The following is a 22,741-nucleotide window of genomic DNA, read 5'->3' on the forward strand; positions in this document are numbered from 1 at the left end:
CCTGCCTTCCTGCCTTCCTTCCTTCCTGCCTTCCTTCCTGCCTGCCTTCCTGCCTGCCTTCTTGCCTTCCTGCCTTCCTTCCTGCCTTCCTTCCTGCCTGCCTGCCTGCCTGCCTCCCTCCCTCCCCACAGCCAGCACAGCCCCTTCAATGTGGGGGCACAGGGGAGCCCCCAGACTCTCCCCAGCAAGGGGAAGCAGCAGCTCTGACCATTGCAGACACTTCCAGCCCAGCAACAAATATTCCATGCAGGTCTGAAAGAAAGCTTGGGATAGTTTCGAAAATTCCCTGCAGGGGAAACTCTGTCTCTTTGTGTCCTTTTGCAGGGAACATGGACCGGCACCACTACGAGATGTTCACCAAGTTTGGGGACGATGGCTTCCTCCTGCATCTGGACAATGCCCGAGGGTGAGGCAGTGGGGGGGAGGAGGTCGGGAGGGGGAAAGGAGGAGGGCACCACTGAACTCTGCTTCACCCCCAGGTTTGGGCGGCATTCCCACGATGAAATCTCCATCCTGGCTCCGCTCTCCCAGTGCTGCATGTAAGTCCCAACTCCACCTTCCTTCCTGCCCAGGAATGTTGGTGCTCCTGCTGTCACTGGGAAGTCACCCAGGCCTGGCTCCATCCAGCAGCTCAAGGAAGACCCTGCTAATCCCAGCCAAGGGGCGGGCTGGGTGCTGGAACATGGGAATCACAAGTGGAAAAGCATTCACTGACAGAGCAGGGGGCACTGTCCATTGGATCAAACTCTTCCAGAAAGTTCTAACAGCCTTTCCCAGCCCATCAACATGAGGTGCTATCAGGAAGCACAAATCTCCATCCAAAATCCGGGTGGAACTTCGATGCAGTTAATCAGGTTTCCTCTTCTCATGGCATGAAGGAGAAGCTCATAAATTTAACCCTATGTTCCCCCTTCATTAATTCACATAAATCAGCAGCTGAAAGTTAAATTTAAGAGGCAGAAGCAGCTGCTCTTCCCTGGGGTTTCTCTTCAGGAGATGTGTAGCCTTTTTCCTTGCTGTACCTGCTCTTTGTCCCCCTCGGGGTGGTAACTGCACTCTCCCCACACAGCTTTAATTTTAAGAACTGTTATTTGTACTCAGCAAGTCTTTTCATTTCTAATTGCAGGCTCACAGGGAATCCTTCTCTTGAAAATTTGTGCAGTTTGAAATTAACTCTGCCTCTTAATTTGATCTGCACACCGTAATATCCACAGGTCACATCATTCCTGTTCTTCCAGGTCCACCTCCCAGAAACCACTCTTAATTTAATTCTTGTGAAAGGCAGTGCTAAGAGGACCTGAACACCTTGTCATAAGCAAACTAGGGCCAGGAACACCATAAAAGCAACTCGTGCTGTCTGAGGGAGACACACAAACCCTCATTTCCCACAAGAGCCGATCCATTTGGAGTGGGAGAACACCTAAAAACCACTTGGAAAGGAAGAGAAGAGGTTTTACTTGAGTAAGCACATGGAGACCACAAATTTCAGCCTGCCCTGACCAACAGCCTGGACTCAGCCCACCGAGTCACCTCCTTGCTCTGACACCAAGCTGAGCCACGTGAGCAGGAAAGCTCCTGCAGCCACTCCACGTGGGAGCTCTGGGAGCGCAGGGATGCTGCAGGCAGCCTGCTTCCTTCCCTGTTTAACACACCCACCTCATCCCCAGCTGAGTTCTGCTCCAAGTCTGGCTTCCAGCAGATTTGGGTCTGTATTTTTAGCTGCCTTTCACAGCTCCCAGCCCAGCCCCTGTCCCACACGTCGAAGCCTGCAGGTCTCCTCTCCCAGCACAGTGGTTGGCACAGATACAGACATGCCATGAGCTGGTCCTTTCCCTGAAAGCATCCAAACCCTCCTGGAGGCACAGCCAGGCCTGAAAACAGCCCTGGTGAGCCTGATGAAGTCCCTGGAAGGCTCGGGGTGAAAGGTTCAGCAGTTCAGCACAGCCACAGGGTTACAGTGGGAGCGGAGCGGGGCCGGGGCAGCGTTTCCATCTCAGCCCTCTCCGTGCTCTGCCTGTTTGTTGTGTAACTGTTCCAGCACTCAATCAGCTGCTCCCCACAGGGTCAGAGCAGCCCGTTCTCCACCTCCAAGCGCCGTCGCTGTTGGGACCAGAGCAAACACAGCTGGTGTTTACCCACAGCAGCTCCTGCGCCGGCCCTGCCTCGAAGGACAGCGCACAGATGCTCCTTCACATCTGCTCTGGGCACAGCTTTCCCGGGCAGCAGCAGCAGCAGCAGCTCACAGCTGGGGTTTAAGGCTTCCTTGCCAGCCCTGACACTTGATCAATTGATTATTTTATTTTTTCCAGCGGTATTAATGCAGGAAGCTGATGCCTGCCCCTGTGGCAGCAGCATCCTCCTTCCCTCATGCTACATGCACACAGACCACAGACGCACACCTTGCTCAGCTACTCCTGATTTAGGTTAGATATGAGGGAAAAAATTTCCTGGAAAGGGTTGTAAAACATTGGCACAGGCTGCCCAGGGAAATTGTGGAGTTGCCATCCCTGGAAGTCTTTAAAGGATGTGTGGATGTGGCACTTGAGGGCATGGTTTGATGGTTCTGGGACAGCAGTTGGACTTGATGATCCTAAAGGCCTTTTCCTACCTTAGTGATTGCCCCCAGGACCTGGTACAGCCACAACCCTTTCCCAAACAGCACATGGCCTGCTGGAGCTGCAGAGATCCAGATCAACATTCCCAGTGAATGTCCTGGGTAAACAACAGCCACAGAAAGACAAATTCTGGAGTTGGCTAAAATGGATCTAACTACACCTTTTTCCACCTGAAAATTCTGGCTCAGCTGAATCCGAACGGTTCCCCACACATGGACCACTTTGTTTCCAAGATTTAAAGGGCAATGACTACAACCACTGATTCATTTCAGTATTATACACGCTGAAGTCAATACATTTCTGCTGAGGATTAAACAAATGATTTCAGAATACTTCATTTCATGCCCAGAAGCATTCCAAGGTTGCAGCTTTTCATCCCATTTTCTGTCAAAGCAAATCATATTTGAATCTCGGTACCCCTTAAGGTGAAAAGTCACACTTACATCAGTTCCAGGAAATATTCCCTCTTTTTTTGCTCAGAGTTTTGACAGAAGATATTTTCTCATTCTTGCCTTATTATTTACCTCCCCCTCTGCTCCCGTCTCATAAATGTTATCCTTGGGGGATGGCACCACCCTGCAGGAACCTGGGGAACTGGGTCACCTCTGACTCACTCATTACCGAGAACTTCAGTCATCTTTATCTCTCTGCTGACAGAAATTTGCAGTACAAATACTCTGGGAAAACAAAGGCAGAAGTAGAGGTTTCTGCAAAGAATTTCATTACTCACCAAAATTAAAATTAAAGAACTTTCATTGCAAAGTTCTTTACATTTCGTCACCCATCTCTGCCCTCCTGCTGCCAAGGGGCTCAGCTGCTCTTGCTAGGAGCCACTAAATTGTTGATTTGTTTATTTTCCAGAATAAAGAGGACGACGTTACTGCGACTGCAGCTCTTGGCGGAGCCCGAGTACCGGCTCAGCGACGTGATGAGGGAGTCCCTCCTGCAGGACCCCCTGGCCCCTGTGCTCACTGAGCCCCATCTCCTGGCCCTGGACAGACGGCTACAGCTCATCCTGGAAGCCGTGGGGAAGTGCATCGACACCTTTGGAGAAGCCACGGTGGTGGTCAACGACACCGCACAGCCCCAGAGCCCTGCGGCAGACAGAGCGAAGCTGGACACTTAAACAGAGCTCAGAGCCAGGGAAAACCCTGCAAGGCAAGTGGCAGCTTCAGGAACTGGTCATTTCTATCTACAAACACCTGCAGAGACTGAGAGGGGAAACTCCAGAAGATGAAGAATCACTCTGGGCTCCTCTGCTGGTGTTTAACCAGAGCTCCTGTGCTCTGCCAGTGTGCTGGCGTGACTGCAGCAGATCTTTACACCCCAAATACCAGCTCTGGGCTGCAAAAGCTGTGATCTCCAGAGCTGGAGTTGGCCGTGCCCTTGGGAGGGTGGGGGAACACCTGACCTTGGTTTGCTCAACCTCCACGGGGGCTTGGTCTTGCTAGAGAAGGACACGAACTTGACCTGAGGATGAGGGTTGAATAAAGAGATGCTAAGAGCATTTTCTTCTTATTAAGTCTTTGTTCTGCAATCAGGAGTGTGTATTTGAGGAAAGGGCAGCCCCTGCCACTAAGACAGGACATTGATCCAGCTTGGTCAGACCAAAGGGCATCTGCACGTGCTCGCTGTCAGGCCTGTGCTGCAGCAATGTCACCCCACATCGACCTGTGCATGTCACACAAAGCCTCACAGGGCAATAAAACCACTTCTCTTACCTGCCTGAAGAGCCAGTGTGGATATAGAGCAGAGGCAGTGTTGCCTTAGACCCCAAAGAAAAAAACCCAACCTAAAAAAAAACCAAAATCAAACCACTCTGAGACACACAAGTGTATTTACAACTCAAGAACCCACCCATTTCTGGGGAAAACATTTTGCCAGAGCAGGGGGAATCTCTCTCAGGTCATCTCCTCATATCTTTTAAAATAATTTAGGTTGTCATAATTAGCTGGAAAATAGAAATGGTATCCCAGTCTCTCCCCCCTCTCCAGGTCTGCATTTTGAGGAGATGCAACAGAAACTGGGGACCAAAAAAGGGAGGGAGTTATTGTGGGTATTTCAGTTCCCAGTTCAGCCTTCACCTCCCAACAAGGTTCAAGAATAACTGGATTAGTGAAGCTCTCTTTAATGGCTTTTTCCTTCAACTGTTAGGAATTATTACACTGAGCCTTTTGGCAGCCTGGGGAAAGCAGCTGAGAACTCTGTTGATAATTTATCATCCTTAAGGGGGAAAAAAGCCAACAAAAAAACCCACACCATAACCAATCTACCAGAAACTCATTCTAAACTAACCTTTAAGTTTAAACAAAACCTACCCACAGCACTGCAGACCTTCCAGAGGATCCCAAAATCCCTGCACAAAAGCTGTCAGGCAGCATTTCAACAGGATCCCAGCAGACTGCTGCACCACCACTGGCTCCTTTTCCCATGGACTGGAATTTTGCCTGGCCTAAAGGGAACTCAGTGACACCAACAAGTGCCTGGATGATGCAAGGAAGGAACAAAGCTCATTTGGCCACAGCTGTTTTCCACAGGGGATTGTGCTGGTGCTTCATTTAACTCCACAATAATCTGGCAATGCACCTGTTCCCAAACTGCAAACCACAGGAGAGGCTGCAGTTCTAATTTTGGTGCGGCCCTACAGGTGCCCAGTTGTAGGTTTGAGGAAGTTTGGAGTGTTTCTTAGTGAAGAAATTCCCCCAGTGTTCTGAGGCCACAAAGGTTAGCAAAACCCCCACACAAACCCCACCAAAAACCCCACTCCAGGCTCCTTTAGTCTCCCAAATTGTGGTTCAGACAAGTCCTTGCATTTCCAGCTTTCCAACAGTCTCTAACAGAATCCTTGACTTTTTCACTCTTGGGGACAGAGAACAGATGAAAATAGGAGGATTTCACTCCCTCTCAGCATGTTTGCTGTGTTGGTTATTTCTGTCCAGGACAATGAACTCCAAAGTTTTATCTCCCTCTACCGGTGACTTTTTGTGCTCTCACCACACAGAACCAACCCAGAATTAATTCCATCGTTTGTCATGGAATGGTGACCGTTTGCTGCTTCACCAGGAAGCACATGGCAACAGAAGATAAGCTTAAATTGAAGTTGTAGTTATGGAGTATATACTTCCAGTTATGAGGCTGGAAGTGGAGGGTTTAAAGTTTCACTTTAGGTAATAAAATTCTGGTTTCAGCCTGGTTTTTTCAGTGGGGGAGGATTGGGAAAGGGAGGGCAGGGTGAAGGAAACAAACCCATAGATATTTAAATGGCTGGTCCAGTAACAAAGTTCTTATTTTTGTTCTCCTTTACATGATAGATCCATTTTTATTGTACCTTCAAAGCTGGGTGATACAGCTTTCTTGGAGCTGGATGTAAAACACATCCAAGTCTGAGCTGTTTCAGGTCACTCTTCAAATTTTTTTCCTACTTCATCACAGTTGAAAACCCCCCTTTTCCATTTCCCACAACAACTTATTCATGATTATCCATCACATGTTCAAAACCTTCTTTAAAGGGGTTGCAGAGATGGGAGCAGCCGACTTGGAAAGGCTCCTGAGCTCCAAGAATCATGGCTGAGCTGGGAATTACCAACTTGGAGAGATCAAAGCAGCACAAGTTGCCAGGAGCCAAAGAGGACACAGGCACCTTCTTGCTGCCAGAGCTCCAGAGGAATTCCCAGGCTGGCACGTGGAGACAAGCTCTCCCCAGGCTCCAGGGGGAAGCCAGGACCTGAACTCACCCCTCTGGAGTTTACACCAGGATAATCCATTAAGCTGCTTATTTTCTGCTGCCTCATTCATAACAAACCCTCTAAAGCCAAAGGAAAACACAAGGCAGGGGTGGGGAATAAAATAAAAGAGGCTGATTGCATTTAAGAATTTAAATCATTTTATTGCTTTACCTGCCATTAGGACAATCTATAACAAAAGGAATATAATATAATATATTAGCACATACAGTAAATCAGATTTATAGAGTCAGGTAACAATACAAAAATGGTCCTCTGGTTGACTATAGCTTCCTAGGGCAATAGACTTCATCAATTTGCTGAAGATAGACTAGCAAAAAATTACTTCTAAAGCCCTGAATGTTAGCTAAGGCAAAACTATGCCAATTGTGGTTTCAAACATATTGAAATTGCACACAAAGGTAAAGCTATAACTGTGTTTAATATTTAACTCAGACTTAGCTGATTTATCTTAAAATCTTGTAGGTAAAACTACAAAAGGGAGTAAACAGCAAGCTAAAAAGATGCAGTAGTGAAACTTGATTAGAAAGCCTTATATAAAAAAAATGTGCATTTTTTTTTGTGGAGCTCTAACTGGTTTACACAGTTTTTGGTGCTTTAATGTAACACAAAGAACACATATGAAGAAAAAAAACCTGCAGAGTTAAAACTTAAGAAAAAAGTTTTACCAAAAAAAGGAAAAAAGGAAAAAAAAAAAAGAACCAAAAAAAGGTAGCATTTGCTTATTCCTTAAGGACTCTGGCAGAAATCCTCTATTCAACATCTCCTCAATAGAGAACTCAAACCACAAGCATTTCAATCCCCTTCTTGGGATTTCAGTTTCAGAAATACCCTGAAACCTTTTGTAAGGGCTGGATACCTTCAGTATTATTCTGCATCAATTAGCAGACTCTTCCTGATTCTCTCCATGCCTGGGAAAATGTTGGATTTGAATCCACACCACCTCAGAAAGGAAATAAAACAAGGGCTCCATCATTAAAGTAGTTGCATAACAAATGCCAAACTGCTTGCTGTCACTCCCAAATACAAACCTATGCTACTCGATATAAATTACAGTTTAAAGGAAACCTTAAAAATTGCCTACAATTATTGAACCGTGGAATTCAGTAAAAACTTTTGGGAAGTCTTGGTGAGCACAAAGTAATGGAACACAAAGCTGGGAAATACTGAAATACATTTAAGACTCCGCAACAGATTGGACTTGGAAAAAAAAGAGTGAGGATGAAACGAGTGTGGTGGAAATTCCATAAGCAAGAAAAGAGAATGCACCTTTTGGCTTTGAACTAGATTTATAGTGAACCATTTTTTAAATGATGAACTGACAGCTCTAAAACCTTAAAAGCAACTGAGTGTTGCAGGAAAGTTCAAACAAACATTCAGTTTTTCTGCCTCACATTCTCTACCAAGAATAATGGAGCTCTACAGACCAGCAATCTTGTCACCTGCAACTGATGCTGGCCAAAACACTCAGCATTTATTTTCCCTGGTAACAAAGGGTCATTTGAACTGATGGTGATTTTTTAAAAGTCAACTGAGGATTAACAAAACAATTCACAGGGAAAATCAAATGTTTGCTTTCGGCTTCTACACCAATCTAAGCACTCGAACAGTACTAACAGCTGGACAGCTGCACCGTTCTTACACCAATCTAGTACATAGAGACCAAAGTCAGGCATTTAATGTAGCATTTGGTTCTTGCCACCTGGAACAGGAAGAGTTTTAAATGGCAAACCTATGGCTGGAGAAAGAACGAGTGAAGAAGATCAGTTGCGGCAAGTCAGCAAATGGATCAACAACTGCAGTAGTTCACCAGAACTATTAACCTGGAAAGCTTTTGATTTACACTTGACAAGAACAGAACTAAGCAATCTTAAACCAGCAGACACAGGAACAATTATACTGGTAAATTCCAACTGTGGCTTTCTTAGCAGCTGATGCCTCACGATTGAACCCAGGATTACAGTACCCAGAAAATGAAAAAGAAACCCAGAAAACCCCAAGCCCCAAGAAGCTCAATTACAAGGGTAGCTCTCATGTGAAAAGAAATACAGCAGGTGATGACCACAGCCTTAAAATCTGCCCAACAATTTGAGAAACACCTTTAAAAGAACTTTTTTCCCCCCCTTTACTGTCACCTCCTTACTCTATGGCAATGGTGTGGTGCCAGGAGGTCTCTCCCTCGCTGAAGCAAGGCTGCACTGGCCTGAGTTGGACACTGGTGCACAGAGAGAAGCAAACGTCTCCATTGAACTTTTTCTATTAATTTAATGGGACAGAGAGCACAGAAATAATATGTTCTAAATTAATGACAGTGCCATGATAAGCAGTTTATTTTTTTTTCCTTTTTTTTTCTTTTTTTTTTCTTTTTTTTTTTTTTGTTTTTAACCAGACAGGAAGCTGCAAATGCCAGTGGTGATGTGGCTCTGCACGAGGGAAAAAAAGCAGTCTGCATTCGTGAAGCATAGCTTGGACAGGGAGGAAGGTTTCAGACAGACAGTGATACAAAACTGTTGTACTGCTGGATGTTCCTCTTGAGGATATCCGAGCAGGGACCCAGCACACGCTCGAACCGGGGCCGGTCCAGCTTCACACATTTCAAGGGGCCACGAGCCACGACGGTGGCAGCACGAGGACGGTTCATCAGCAGAGCAATCTCACCTGGGACAGCACAAAGAGGGAACAGAGTTACCAATCAGCAGGCAAAGAGGCAAAGAAGTGACCCTACTCCATTTCAAATCACAGAGAAGGTAATTCAGGCTTTAGCACTGCTCAGGACAAGTACCTGGTAGTTATGTTAGAAGCACCTGTGAAGGCAGTTTAAAACCAACAACCTACTTGATGATTGTGCTATTAAAAAGCCCGTCCACATTCAAGTCCCTCTGAAAAAAAAAGCCTAAAAGATTTTCAGTACTGTGTCTGTTTGAGAAAAGGTCATGTTTCAATTTTCCATGTAATTTTCCTAGCCAACAAGTAGTTATTTTTCTAATAGTACTGCTCAATTCTGGTATTTCTAGGAAACTCAGGACAACAAGAGCATGGTTCTGAAGTACACAAACAAATAAAACATTCATGCACCAGAGAGAAGCCTTTGACCCACTGCTGGCCAGAACAGAGACTCTGTCACGAGGCTGTGGAAAATGAGCATTTTGAAGTCCCACTGGATCCCCATTTCTTAAGTTATGCACAAACATGCCAAAAGCTTTGTTTCAACTGCTGAGCAACATATTTGGAAATGAAGTTTTCAACAAGCCCCTTTTATCAGGAACAGAAACAACCCCTAACATTCCTGCAACAAGCATGGAAGAAAACACAGCAGCAACTTTTGGGTTTTGTTTGCTTGGTTTTGGACTTGAGCTCTCTCCATGTTCAGGACTGAGGAAAGAACTCACTGTTCCTTGGAGAACACTTTTGCCTGCATTATCAGAAGGGATGTTCAAAAGAAATGATAAAAGCTTCTCCTCTGTGCCCAATTAAAACTCCCAAACTCAGTCACCTCCAAAAGAGAAGCTTGCAAAAGAATAAGGAGCTTGTAAGGGAGAGCTAAACCCCTGAAGGAAAGGTCTGCAGTACCTGAACACAGTGACTGTGATAATATTTCCCTTTAGAGTGGGAAACTCAAGAGAACACAGAGGGAAATATTAGAAAATATGAAATGACACAGATAGAATGAAGTCTAATCCTAGATCCTGAGCTAAGCAGACCTTTGGGTAGAGCCCATGCACTCGAGTCCATCACAGGTCAGGCCTTGCAACAGAGGATCTGCTGCTTACATCATCTACAGAGCTGAAAACCTGGACAACCGAAAGGTTTTAGCAAGAGGAAAGAGAGGAACTACCTAAAACATGAGGAAAACATTCGGGGTTTTGAGAGGGAGAGGGCTGTATTAACCATTAAACAGCAGGTTCTGACCAGGTTCCTTTCTGACCTGGAGAACAGAAGGCCAAGGAAGGAATTTTCTTATCTGACTGCTGTCTTCAGCTGTGTAATGAGTGACTACAAAGACAAACCCAGGCTGCACAGTGAAAGACAGAGAGAAAGCAACAGGCTGCAGAACAGGAAATTCTTGTCAGGCATGAAGTAAAAAACCACTCCAACAAGGCTGGTTAGAAAGAGAAAGAACCTGCCCAGAAAGGCTGTCGGATCTCCATCCCTGGAGACACAAGAAACTCAACTGGACACAGCCCTGAGGAATATGATGTCATTTCAAATTTAGCTCTGCTCAGGGCAGGGAGGTCAGGCCAAATCATCACCAGGCCTCTTCTACATTAAAGCAGTGTGGAACAATCATATTTCTGTGTGCACACCTGAGTGCCAAGTGACTCTGATACTCACCCAACACTGAGAGCAACCGCATGAGCCCAAAACAGTAATTAAGCAAATCCATCTCATCTCTACCATTGACACAGCACAGACAAAATGGTGACAGTGGTGTCTGTAGCCACAGCTGTCACAATATAACTCACCAAAGTAATCAGAAGGTCCCAGTCTGCCCACTTCAACAAATTCCTCATTTTCTGACCGACGCTGTAACACTGCAGCTGTGCCCTTCAATAAATCACAGCAGTCAAACAACTGGAATTGCCACATCACTCCAAACACTGAATTTCACACAGAATCAGCTGCTTTGCAGAAATAACTGTTCTGAGGCCTCAGTTAAAAAACCATCACAGTCCTTGCACAGTTCACCTAACTACTGTATAAGAACAACTGCTCCTCTCCTCTCTAAGCATAAAACATCTTGAACATTTACATATCCATAGTGTCTTCTTCCTGGTTTTCCTCATAAAGGCAGGAATATTATGTTATGACTAGCAAAAAATCCACAAAAAACACAAACCACCAGACAGAAGACAATGACACCACTAGTAAGGCATTACCAGCTATCTAGAACAGGTCCTCTGAAAAAGATAAACTGCTTTCAGTCAGAAACTTGTCAGTTTTTTCCTGAAGTACCGTTTGTGAAAACAGCAAAACTAAATCCAAGCTACTGCATGCCCAGCAAGATGATATTTCTTTAGGGATTCTCTGGAAGTACATTCCTATGTTTTGTTCTTCTCCAAGTGCCTGCTTAGGGACACAATAAAAAAAAAAGACAAGTTCTGAGCTTTTAATTTTTTAATTACTTACCTCTAAGATAATGAAGAACTCATCTCCAGGCTCTCCCTGGACCACAATCTTCTGCCCATCCTCAAACTGTACCGGTTCCAAGGCATCAGCCACAGTGAGACGCTCCCACTTGTCCAGAGATTCTACAGAGTTAAGAGTTCATTACTGGAGTGTCTTCTCAAGGCACAAATTGCACCTTTTGCTCTGTATTTATACAGAGGTCAGTGTATTTCTGGCTGCATTTATGCATCAGTGATCAAGACCTGAATTAGAGTTATTCTGGATTGATGCAGAGAAGCAGTTGTGATGAATTATCACAACAGCCTGTAATCATCATAATGCTGGGCAACAGCTTCATTACAATGTGGCAATTGATTCCACTCCAGAACAAAACTCTTCTCACTTACCCAATATAGATACTTTACTAAGGAATTTCTCATACATATTTCTCTTTCTCAAAGTATTTCCCTACAAAAAAAAAAAAAAAAAAAAAAGCACACAAAGTAAGTTTTCTTTCTACTCCAAATAAAACTCAAGACACAAACAAATTTAACCAGACACACTGTGTTCTGTCTCACAGACCCCAAACCCACAAGATGAAATGTTTTGAAATTGAGTTCTCTCAGTAATATTCCAGTTGAGCAACATTCCTAAAGTACTCAGCATTTACTGCAGCCTTGTTACACTCTCAGTTCAGTTTAATACTGGTATTGTTTTGCTCACTAATGCAAGATTCCCCCTTGCCCTGTGCCTGAGAGATGCACGTTGAGTAATCAGCTTTCTGATTACAGAAGAGACAGCAGGATTTGGAATAAATAACTCCAGCAAAGGACAGGCACAGGCAGAAGGTCAGATACACAGGATACATAAACCCCAAAGCACAATTCCAGGTTATGAGGGATACTTGCCATCAGGATCCTTCTGTAGCTGTCCCTGTCAATGCCCCACAACTTGACGTTCGTCTTGGCTTTGACGGTGGCAGCTCGGGGGGTGCCGTAGATGAGGGCGAGCTCTCCAAAGCTCCCCCCCCTCACCCACACTGGTTGCCCACTCACTGTTCACGTAAACCTGCAAGGCAGAGTGTGGTCAGACACAGCTCAGCTTCCTGCTGTTCTCCATTCCTTTGGGAGTAAAAGGAAATTCTCACATCTGTACAGAGTTGATCACTTCAGGGTTTTATCAACGCTTCAACCCCAGCACAATTTGTGCTTTAACTGACAAAGGGATTCTCCTCTACACCACAGGCACACACTCTGCACCCACAGACTCCTGAGAAATAACATCTCAGCAAGGTCCGTGTCATAAAGAGCTATGAATTAGCTGGGCTGGAAAATAAAGTCTGGTTGCTCCTAAAGCCTGTCCCACACCTCAACTCCACCCTGCGCTCATAAAACATCTGTATTGTGTCCAAATAATTCGTTTTGAAACTCACTCTGTGCAGCCAGACTGAGGCATTAAGGAGCCAAACAAAATTCTATAAGTAAGAACTTAAAATGAGAAAAGCAACTAAAGGCAAGGTCCGTAGAAGAGGCCTACAAATATCAGAGTATTCTTCTGCTAGGAATGAATGTATCATCAATAAACTACCAGGAATGCTTACATCCATTTCTCCTTGATCAACAACATAGAAGTTATCACCTTCATCACCTAAAGAAGAGAAGAAAAAAAATTATTATACAAAAACTTGAATATATTAAGAAAGAACTGGCATCTCTGCCAACTTTGATGTTTAGACTCCAATAAGGCTGACAAATTTTTGCAGTTTGCAGGGTGAAATGTCTCATTTTGCTGATTTCACACTCCTCTCAGCCCCATGAAAGGGGACATCTACTGGTATCCAGGAGATCAGCAGCAATTCCAGGATTACTGGAAAGGCGAACCAGATCCATAAATTGACGTAACATTTCTACAGAGCCATCAAAGGACAATATTCCCAACAGATAATCTATTCAAGGAAGCCACATCTTCCTCCAGTGGCTCCCACTCCTCTCTTCAGTGTGAGCTGTGCTTCAGGGAACACAACAAGAATTGTGTGGCTGCAGTGACCCCGCTTTTATATTAAAAAATAAACACAAACTACCAAGAGCACTAGACCAGAGCCTGCTCCCCACCTCCAGTGATTCCCCAGTGCACACACTGTCACTTGCCTTGCTGGATGACAGTCTCTCCTGCGATGTAAGTGACGGGGAACATCGCATCGAAGATGTCACTGAAGGAGAGGACACCAAAATCAGACAAAAGCCTGCACAACTCTACACATCAGTACCCCCAACCCACCAAGGCTGCTCCTGGAGCTCTGTGTGGTTCCACTGACCACTGCAGAGTCACTGCAGATTTGTGAGACACATTTAGCTCTTCTGAACTCTGCCCATCCACAAACCTTAACCCCACAAAGATTTGCTCCTACCTCCTTTCATTATCATCAAGATGGGTAAACAGCACATTCTTCTCAATAGCTTTTGCCAAAGCAGCCATGGTTTTATAATCTTTTGGAATAACCTAGGAGAGAATCAGAGAAAGCAAATGGATAATTTTTCTCATTAAAAACTTCTGCATTTCCCATGGTAAATAAACAACTTAAATTGCTACAAAACACTGGCTGAGTTTTTCCATTTTCTTTCAAGCACTATAAATACAACCCCAAATATAGTTAATGTTTACAGACAGTTTGAACACAAGGAAAATACAATCTTGTATTTTATGCAACTGAAAAGCACCATTCCATGCTCAGTTTTTTTTTTTTTTTGCAAGAGGACAAATACCTGTTCAACCTGTATTTTCCTGGGAACAGCAGCAAGTCTGCTCTGCCATTAGGCCAAATGTTGTTGCAGCTGCCAAACAACTGGAAGCACATTATATATAACATATCTAAACATATGCACATCTAAATACACATGACTTCAAAGGGAACAGGTCTAAGTAATGCATGAATGGTTTAATTGCATGATAGGTTATTCTGTCCTCCGGTTAAACAGCCACACACACAGCTCTGCTTTTCCCAGCAATTATGACATAACAGGCTCCAGGAGCCTGGTGTTATTCAATACTCTGGACAGAAGGTGGGTTTAGATAAACTCTGGATTGTGGATGTCATTTTTAGCAATGTTAAAGAGTCAGAGCACCTTTCTAACATAAGAGGCAGCATCCTCTTCTGTGTAGACTTCTGCACTGATGGCCCCACGTCGTGATCGATATTTAACCACAGGGTTGAGGGGAGGAGGAGGGGAGATCTCATCCTCCCGGGAGTCGGAGCGAGAACCAGACTTCAGCTGATTCAACAACTGCTTTGTTTCCTCCTAAACAGGAAGGAAGACATGTTTGTGTCACATAATCCAAAGGGGGAAAAAAAAGCAGCCATATATCATGTTCCAGCCCAGCCTGCCAACACCAGGGAGCTTCCTGTGTACCATTATTCCCATATGAAGGCAAACAGGAGACTGCAGCATCCAAGATCAAAGGCCTTTCAAAACACATGGTAGATGTGCCTTTCATTCCTACCAGTCACATCACAATGGTGTTTATCTTATCGAGTTATTCTCCATTTATTAAACTATTAGTGTGAATGAGCTGATTCCACTTTCTGCCAGTGTATTCAGCAGGTGATGAAGGCATTCCCCAAATGCTGAAGGCACTTCCCCAGCTGCAAACCCCCCAGTTCCTCCCCTCAGCTGCAAGGTGTTAAAGCCTTTTTGGAGTTGAAAGACAGAGGAGCAATTCCTCAGAAATCCATGTTACATGAGAAGCTTTTGGAAGAGGTTGAGTCATGGACCAACTTGATACTGATTAACCAACATTTATTTTAGGAGAAAGAAACATGAACACTGCTTTCAAAAGAGCTGGAGGAAGGATGCTGGAGGCCCAAGTGGGATTTTTTTATGCAAACCACATGCAAACCTTGCACAAGGTTACACGTTTTCCTTATTTCCCTCAGTTACCTCTTGTGTTGTAGTGATACTGTAGAAGACCAGGGTACTTACAATAAAACAAATTCTAATTAACTTGACACACAGAAACTTGAATTCTTCATAAGATTCACCTCAATCAACTAAAATCAGATTAAAAACAAACCAGTCAACCCTGGAGTCAGAGCATGGACATCATAACAGGTCAAATGACTTTCCCAGTGTAAGGAAACAGGGGCTTGGGACATTTTGTAAAAGAACAAGGACTCATCTGTTCTCCCAGAGCTCCAGCCCTTGTAAAAGCTGGGTTAGTCCCAGTGTCCTTGATCCCAGCTGGGCAGCGAGGCTCTGGATAACAGCACCGGCCTGAGGAAAGGGCCATGGGATAACCATTCCTGGCAGTTTACATTCCCCCTCTCCCAGAGCCAAGGAGCTCCACCGCCTCACATTTCACTTCCTGCTCTTTGCCCATTGATAAAATGGTGCTACATTTCCCAGCCATGGGAGCAAAATGTATTTAAAACTCAATTCTGTCGTCTGATTTTAGAGGAACAAGTCTCAACAGAGATGAAATTAAAAATAGCCTGAGCAGTAGTGTTTGGTGTAAACTGCCTCACCATCAACCACAGAACATGTTTGTTCACATACAAAATACTTAACCCGTTAAAAAAGACACTTTTTTAAATACATGAACACCAGCTGCTGGGCTTTTTCCAGTATCACATAAAATATTAAATATTGTGATCAGAGATCGAAGCACTTCAGCAGCATTTAGTGAGGGAGCTGTTATCAAAACACTCTTCAAGAGACTCCTCAGGGCAATGCCCTACTCAGGGAGAAGGAAACTGCATTAACACAAAAAGATACAACTGGTAACTCCTGTCTGAATCAAAATTTAATATTAACTTTTTTTTTTAGTATAGTAAGGTAGGGATGGACACAGAAATAAGTTACAGGTGGGTAAGATAATGTATAAACTTAAAATATACCAGTTATTCTAAATAGCCCATATACACGCTCACCAAGAAGATTCTCCCTGAATGAGACAAATCATAGAATAGAACCATAGAATGAGGTTTAAAAAGACCTCCAAGATCATCAGCTCCAACCACCACTGTGTCAACTAAACCGTAAGTCTCCAGATATTCATACTACACACTGCCAGACAACCCTGTGCCATGGAATGACATCCTATAATCTCAGTTTTCATCTTTCTAATAGATACCTTTTATAATTTCTGATACTAAACCACAATTATTACACCAACAGATCAGAGAAAAATTACAGTAGGGCCTGAAGAAACAGAGGCAGTTGTTATTCTCAGTTACCCTTGGATTTAGCCACTGTTTATGAGAAAAAGGTGTTTGTCCAAGTCTGGAAGCTCCTCACCACTAAACATATACTGGATAAAGACACTCGGTTTGCTCTGCATTCATCAATATAACCATTCCCAGGATTTGAGAAAGATTTAGGAATAAAGTTCATCGATTTATTACATCCAAGTGTTGATCCTGATCTTTCAGCTGATGAGGCAGTTCACAGTTTTCAGTGTCAGTCACTAACTGTAAGCCTTACTTTTTTCCTGACAAATAACAGATGTTTATTAAGTCCATTTAGATTATTACAAATAATACTGAAGTGGTGACACTTCACATACTCATAGTTAAGTTTATCAGCTACTGAAGAAAATCTTCACAATTTCAGAATTGTACACTGTAAAACCTGCTAATTGTCATTGCACCAGACACAGTCTCAACTTCTTCTGGGTAATTAGTATTTCATTTATATCATATTTTTAAACCCCCAAACACTCAGGAGCTATAAAAGCTTTTTTTTTTTTTAAAGCTCTGCCATAAACTCACAATTGCACAGTATAGCCTTCTAAACTAGCTTGTTCTGCAAAAGAAACACTCAGAAAAATGAGAAAATATTCAGCTATTCAGGTATCTGAGCAGGGCAGGTTGTGGGGAACAGGGACAGTGACTACATGCCCATCACACTTCCTAATTCCAGCTTTCTATAAAGTCCAATGTGCACATAACTGCATCACACACAATATTTCAACCATGCACTTATTCCAGAGGACAGTCATGTCCAACAGCCAGGATTCATCTAGCAGGCTGCAATAATGATATCTACATTAAATGTTCCATGCATTACACAGCCCAGCCCTGCACTGGAGAGCTATTACATCTTTAGCAGGTATTGGTATTACCAGACATGTTTGTACAGCAAAGAGAACAGAGGCCTTAGCACATCACAAAGAGATACAATAAAACCATTTATACAATCAATGTGTAGTAATTAGATTCATCTAACAGCTTTCATAACCCAGAAGAGGACATTTGAATTCCTATAGTAGCTGTAACCATCTCAGAGGCAGCGATTTTAATGTTTCTGAACAGAGATTCTAAAGCATGTTTAAATTTCTCCAACATATTTTAATAACATGCCAGTGAATCAGCTCTGTTTGTGTGCAGTGGAAGAGATGACTTGTCAAGAGAATGAGAGAGAAAATAGCAACCTCACTTCAGTTTCCAATGGTGTTCCTTCAAAAAATCCATCTTAAAAAAAATACTGGATGATACTGAGGTTGAGATAGTTGAGATAATTTTCAAAGAGATGAAAATTCAGAAAGCACATTGAAAAGTTGCTCTGCTTTATTACAGATGAAAAAGACAGGATTTTGGGAGGTGAAGCAGATTGAGTTTCAGGCATTTCTGCTGTAGCAGAGCTGAGGACTGGCTTGGAGCTGGTTAATAATAGTACTGAGCATTTGTGCTCTCCAGACACGGATGTCAGGAGTTTCCTGCCCAGCACAGGATGCTCACTGCTCTGTTACCTGATAGCTGTGGAGGTACCACATTACCTGCATCAACTCAGCCCAGCCCAGGCTGAGTGGGGAAGCCACCCAGAGGAAGCTGCAGCAAGTTTTAAATCCTAGGAGGCAAGAAAAAAATGCTCCAGTTTCACTTGTAGCTACAGCTGCACTAGAGGGCACTTGGAACCCATGAGAAAAGACCCTGACCAAAATTGTGAGAGCAATTTAAGGGGAAAAAACATTACCTAACCAGTTTTATTTTCAGCTTCAGTGTAGGCTGACCGAGTACACAGAGAGCCAATGTGCACCAGAATAAAACCATCAACTTATTCAATTCCAACGTTCATGTCATTAAATTCAGAGCTGGACTTGTTGTCTTGCTAAAAAACAAATTAAGTTCCTAAATACTGCATGTTGACCATAAATCCACTGCACAAAAGCACCTAAATAATCCCATTTTATATCCCCACATATGGATTGGTTTAGGATTTATTCTAAGCACACTAATGCCATTTACTTGGTAAAATTTTGTCTATAGATACCCATGGTGGTGTTTTAAAAATTCCCAACCCAGCAGCACTTCAAAACGCAAGAATCCCAGGAGGGGAAGGAGGCATTGTAAAGGGCACAGACAAAGGATTTTTAAGAACCCCATTATTCACTGGTTTGTTGCTGATACTCACACATGCCCCCCAAAAATAGTCAGAGCTCTTCATTTCATAAGCAAAACGTTCCCCAAATACATTATGAGCTACAGCAGGTAGTCTGCACCCCTTGGTCATTCTCTAGTATTTATCCTGAACACTTCCATTAAAATACAATTTCCATCAGACATATTTATGATCTCCAGTGTTAATTTCCTTCTTCTTTACATCAGCAATTAGTAACTCACTAGAACAAAAAAATAAGATCAATATCTAACTGGCCTATACAAGTACTGAGAGCAGCACCTGCAAACAACTGCTGCACAAGGTCACAGCTGCATTATTTACTAATTCCATGTTCTGAGTACAGTTGTATCCAACCTTTCCTCTGCACAAGCCTTTAATCTTCCCATTTCCACTGCAGCTTCTCTTCCTACCTGCTTAGATATCAATATACAAAATTAACAGGTCAAAAGAGTGTGAAATCACTGTTTCAACGCGAATGCTTTCCATTCCCGAGATCCCAGAATGCTTCCAACAAAAACAACAAAAACACCAAAGGCACCTCAGGACAAACACAAGAAGACAGAAACACTGAACTCCCAAGAGAAGGCAGAAACAGGCTCATTCTTGCAGAGACCTGGAATGCCAATACTTCCATTTGACTTCAACCAGGCCTGGGATAATACCACTGGCACCACTTCTGTGCTCTACCCAAATTACTGGAAATCAATATAAGAATCCAAATGCTACCACCAGCATCCAGCCAAGGTCAAACTGCACAGTTTTCCAGCTCCAGACACACCCATGAATGCTGTGTATCAACTTCCATGAGTAAGCACTGGACTGGGATCACATCTACATCCCAGCTGGATAAGTCTCCTTGTCAACTTATGCTCTGCCCTACATGCTTTGGTATGACAGAGGTGCACAAACTACTGGGAAACAGGATCTGTTTTCCAAAAGCACCACTTCCAATCTCAAACAGCCAACACAGACACTGGTCAAATCTGCAGCTCAGCCCCTAAATCACAAAGATACATTTAAATTTGTTCCACTCTCCTTCCCTCCCATTCTATATTTTTACCTTCTCCAATCTTTCAAAGTACTCTCTGATGAATCCCATGGGTCTTTCAGGTCTGACTGTGCATAACTGTACAATGCAATCCTTCAGCAGCTGCTGGATGTTGTGTTTCTGGATGTAAAGTTCACATTCCCGAAGGCTCCGCTCCTCCTCGCTGCTGCTGCTGCTGGAAGCTGCCATTGCTGAAGGGAAGAGAAGGAGAAGGTTAAATAACTATTGGAAGCAAAGATGCCGCTGCCTAAAACAAAATTATGCTGCATTATCTTACTGATACCACAGCAAAAATCCACCTTTACCTACCAGAGCAGTAACTACACTGAAGAAAATGCTGTGAACTTATTTAGCACCTGGAAAGAAATCAAAAATCAAAACTCTGGGGGCTCTACAGCCACAGGCAGAAAAGGAAAAGCATTTGGTTGAGCTGAAAAAGCTTCAACAATTCAAGCCCTGTGAGCACTCCAAGCCAGAGAAGATTCCACCTGAACTTCCTGCTGCTTAAACTGAGCATTTTGTAGGACTGGAGGCTCACGTCAGGAGCTGCATGGTCTGTGTGGGGTCATGGGGATGGACGATGGCCAGGAGAGAGGTGGGTGGAAGCTGGAAATGTGAGAGGCCAAGCATGACCAGTATTCGGAAGTGAGACATGTTCAGGTTGAAGCCAAAGCCGGTTCTTCAAATGTCAAGGCAGAGTCTGCTAAAGGAAGTTATGGATTACAGGCATCACTCCTAAAAACTCCTGTGTAATTTAAACCTGCTCATACCTCATCACTTATTTCACAGATACACTGCAATCCCAAAAATACCTCTTCAGCTGTAAATAACAAAGAATACAGCTTTAAACATCTGTTATGATGCCAGGTTTTCAAAAGACTTCATCAGCTCAGCTGTGACCTTTTAAAAATGTTCTTAAACAGTTTTTTCCCCCCCTTTCAGGTTTGTATTGGGTTTGCATAGCCAGATTTAGGGAGCTATAGGGAGGCTTCTGTGAGAACCTGCTGCGAGCTGGAGCTCATGTGAGACAGCTCCATGATGAAACTGCCACTGGCCAAGGCTGAGCCCATCAGGGACAGTGGCAGAGCCTTTGGGATAATGTATTTAAGGAGGGAGGAGAAACGGCTACTTCAGCCAGAGAGAGGAGTGGGAATATACATGGAAAACAGCCCTGTAGCCCCCAAGGTCAGTGCAAGAGGTGCTCCAGGCCCCGAAACATGGACTGCCTGGCAGCCTGTGATATAGCCCATGGTGAGGCAACTCTGCCGTGCAGCCAAGCGAGGTCCATGGGGAAACAAAGATCCACCCACAGCCCCTGGAGATCCATGGGGGAGAAGAAATCCCCCTACACCCTCTGGAGGACCCCGCACTGGAGCAGGGGAATGCACAGAGTGTGACCCCATGGGAATCCCGTGCTGCAGTGGTTTTCCGTCAGGACTTGTGACCATGGAAGGGAAACGAGGCTGAAGCAGTGCATGAAGAGCTGCAGCCTGCAGGAAGGATTCATGCTGGAGAAGTCCACAGAGGACTGTCTCCCATGGGGAAGGTGTGAAGAGTCCTCCCCTGAGCAGGATAGAGCAGCAGAGACAACGTGTGATGAACTGACTGCAATCCCCATCCTCTGGGGTGGGGGGTGGGGTAGAGAAAATTAGGAGTAAAGTTAAGGCTGGAAAGAAGGGAGAGGGCCAGGATAATGTTTGTAAGATTTGGCTTTATTTCTCATTATCCTGCTCAAATTTAATTAGTTTAATTTATTACCAATTTCCCCGAGTCGAGTCTGTTTTGCCCATGATCACAAGTGGTGAGTGATCTCTCCCTCATCTCAGTCCAGGAGCCTTTCCTTATATTTTCCTTCCTGTTGCTGAGTTGAGGAGGGGAGTGATGGAGCAGTTTTGGTGGGTGCTTAGCATCTAGCCTGGCTCAGCCCACCACAAGGTTAAAAAACCATTTTAAAATATATTTTTTACATATAAACGTATACAGACACACATTTCATGTCATTTTTTGCATAAGAAAATTACCATTGTGAGAGTTACAGAAACAGGAAATAATTTCTCAGGGCATTTTTGGATGAAATATAAAGGAAGTTACCTGGTACAGGGAGTGTGGCAACAGCTTATTAATATGCAGTAAGATATGTTGATCCCGGGATCAGCTTTTGAAAGGGAAAAAACGGATTCAGTCACAGTAATTTTGAGAAATGACAAGTCACTGAAGTCACATCCTGGGCACAGAGACAACATAACAGCGTGCCCCTCCGAATTCTGCTGCTGGAGATTACAGAAGGCTTCGAGTTAATATGGAATTACCAACAATTCAAACAGGTTTCGTTCTTGTCACACTTAATCCCTGCCCAAGCACACACACACACGTGTATTGTGCGTTGCATAAACACAAAGCGTGGCCTTCCCACGGGCTGAAAAAGCGCCGAGAAGTTCTCCAGTTACTCCCTTTTGTTTTGCCAGCCCGCACGGTGAAGGTCAGCGCTAATTAAACACCCCGGAGAACCCCGGGGACTCCGTGACCGCCCGCAAATTACGCTCCGTGAGCAAACACGGGCACGGGACACGCGAGAAGGGCAAGACCGGTGCAGGAAATGCGGTATCGCTGACAAAACGAAAACTCTTATTTCTACAAGGCATTTTTTCTGCACATTGCCAAAGCTCCCCCGAGCCCCCCAAGGCGTGGCTGCCCCGCCCAGCCCAGCCCGCCCCTCACGCAGCGCGGGGCTGCCGCCGCTTTAGACTCGCGGCCACCGGAGAGACACCGACCCGGTACCCCCGGGGCGGGGGAACAGAGAACCGAGGGGACACAACCGGCCCCAAAGGCCCGGAA

The 22,741-nt window shown here is 44.3% G+C and overlaps 2 protein-coding genes across 2 annotated transcripts; one reads left to right on the top strand and one right to left on the bottom strand.

Moving 5' to 3' along the window:
- The first annotated feature begins 286 nt into the window (after positions 1 to 286).
- On the top strand, positions 287 to 4,122 carry LOC121673157 (pseudokinase FAM20A-like). The gene is made up of 3 exons (XM_042046239.1): positions 287 to 406; positions 480 to 539; positions 3,477 to 4,122. The coding sequence occupies exons 1-3, from the start codon at positions 330 to 332 to the stop codon at positions 3,739 to 3,741; spliced, it is 402 nt and encodes a 133-aa protein (XP_041902173.1). The 5' UTR covers positions 287 to 329; the 3' UTR covers positions 3,742 to 4,122.
- Positions 4,123 to 6,475: 2,353 nt separating this feature from the next.
- On the bottom strand, positions 6,476 to 22,104 carry LOC121673156 (cAMP-dependent protein kinase type I-alpha regulatory subunit-like). The gene is given in 12 exon segments (XM_042046238.1): positions 6,476 to 9,016; positions 10,822 to 10,903; positions 11,486 to 11,607; positions 11,872 to 11,932; positions 12,373 to 12,492; positions 12,494 to 12,532; positions 13,065 to 13,111; positions 13,612 to 13,673; positions 13,872 to 13,963; positions 14,587 to 14,760; positions 19,919 to 20,097; positions 21,998 to 22,104. Coding segments are annotated over 11 exon segments (1,149 nt in total). The 5' UTR covers positions 20,096 to 20,097; positions 21,998 to 22,104; the 3' UTR covers positions 6,476 to 8,843.
- Between the last annotated feature and the right edge of the window lie 637 nt (positions 22,105 to 22,741).

The sequence above is a fragment of the Corvus kubaryi genome, unplaced genomic scaffold (assembly GCF_017639235.1).
Source record: "Corvus kubaryi isolate FWS band 111438036 unplaced genomic scaffold, C.kubaryi_AGA036_p1.0 65249, whole genome shotgun sequence".
Taxonomy (NCBI): Eukaryota; Metazoa; Chordata; class Aves; order Passeriformes; family Corvidae; genus Corvus; species Corvus kubaryi.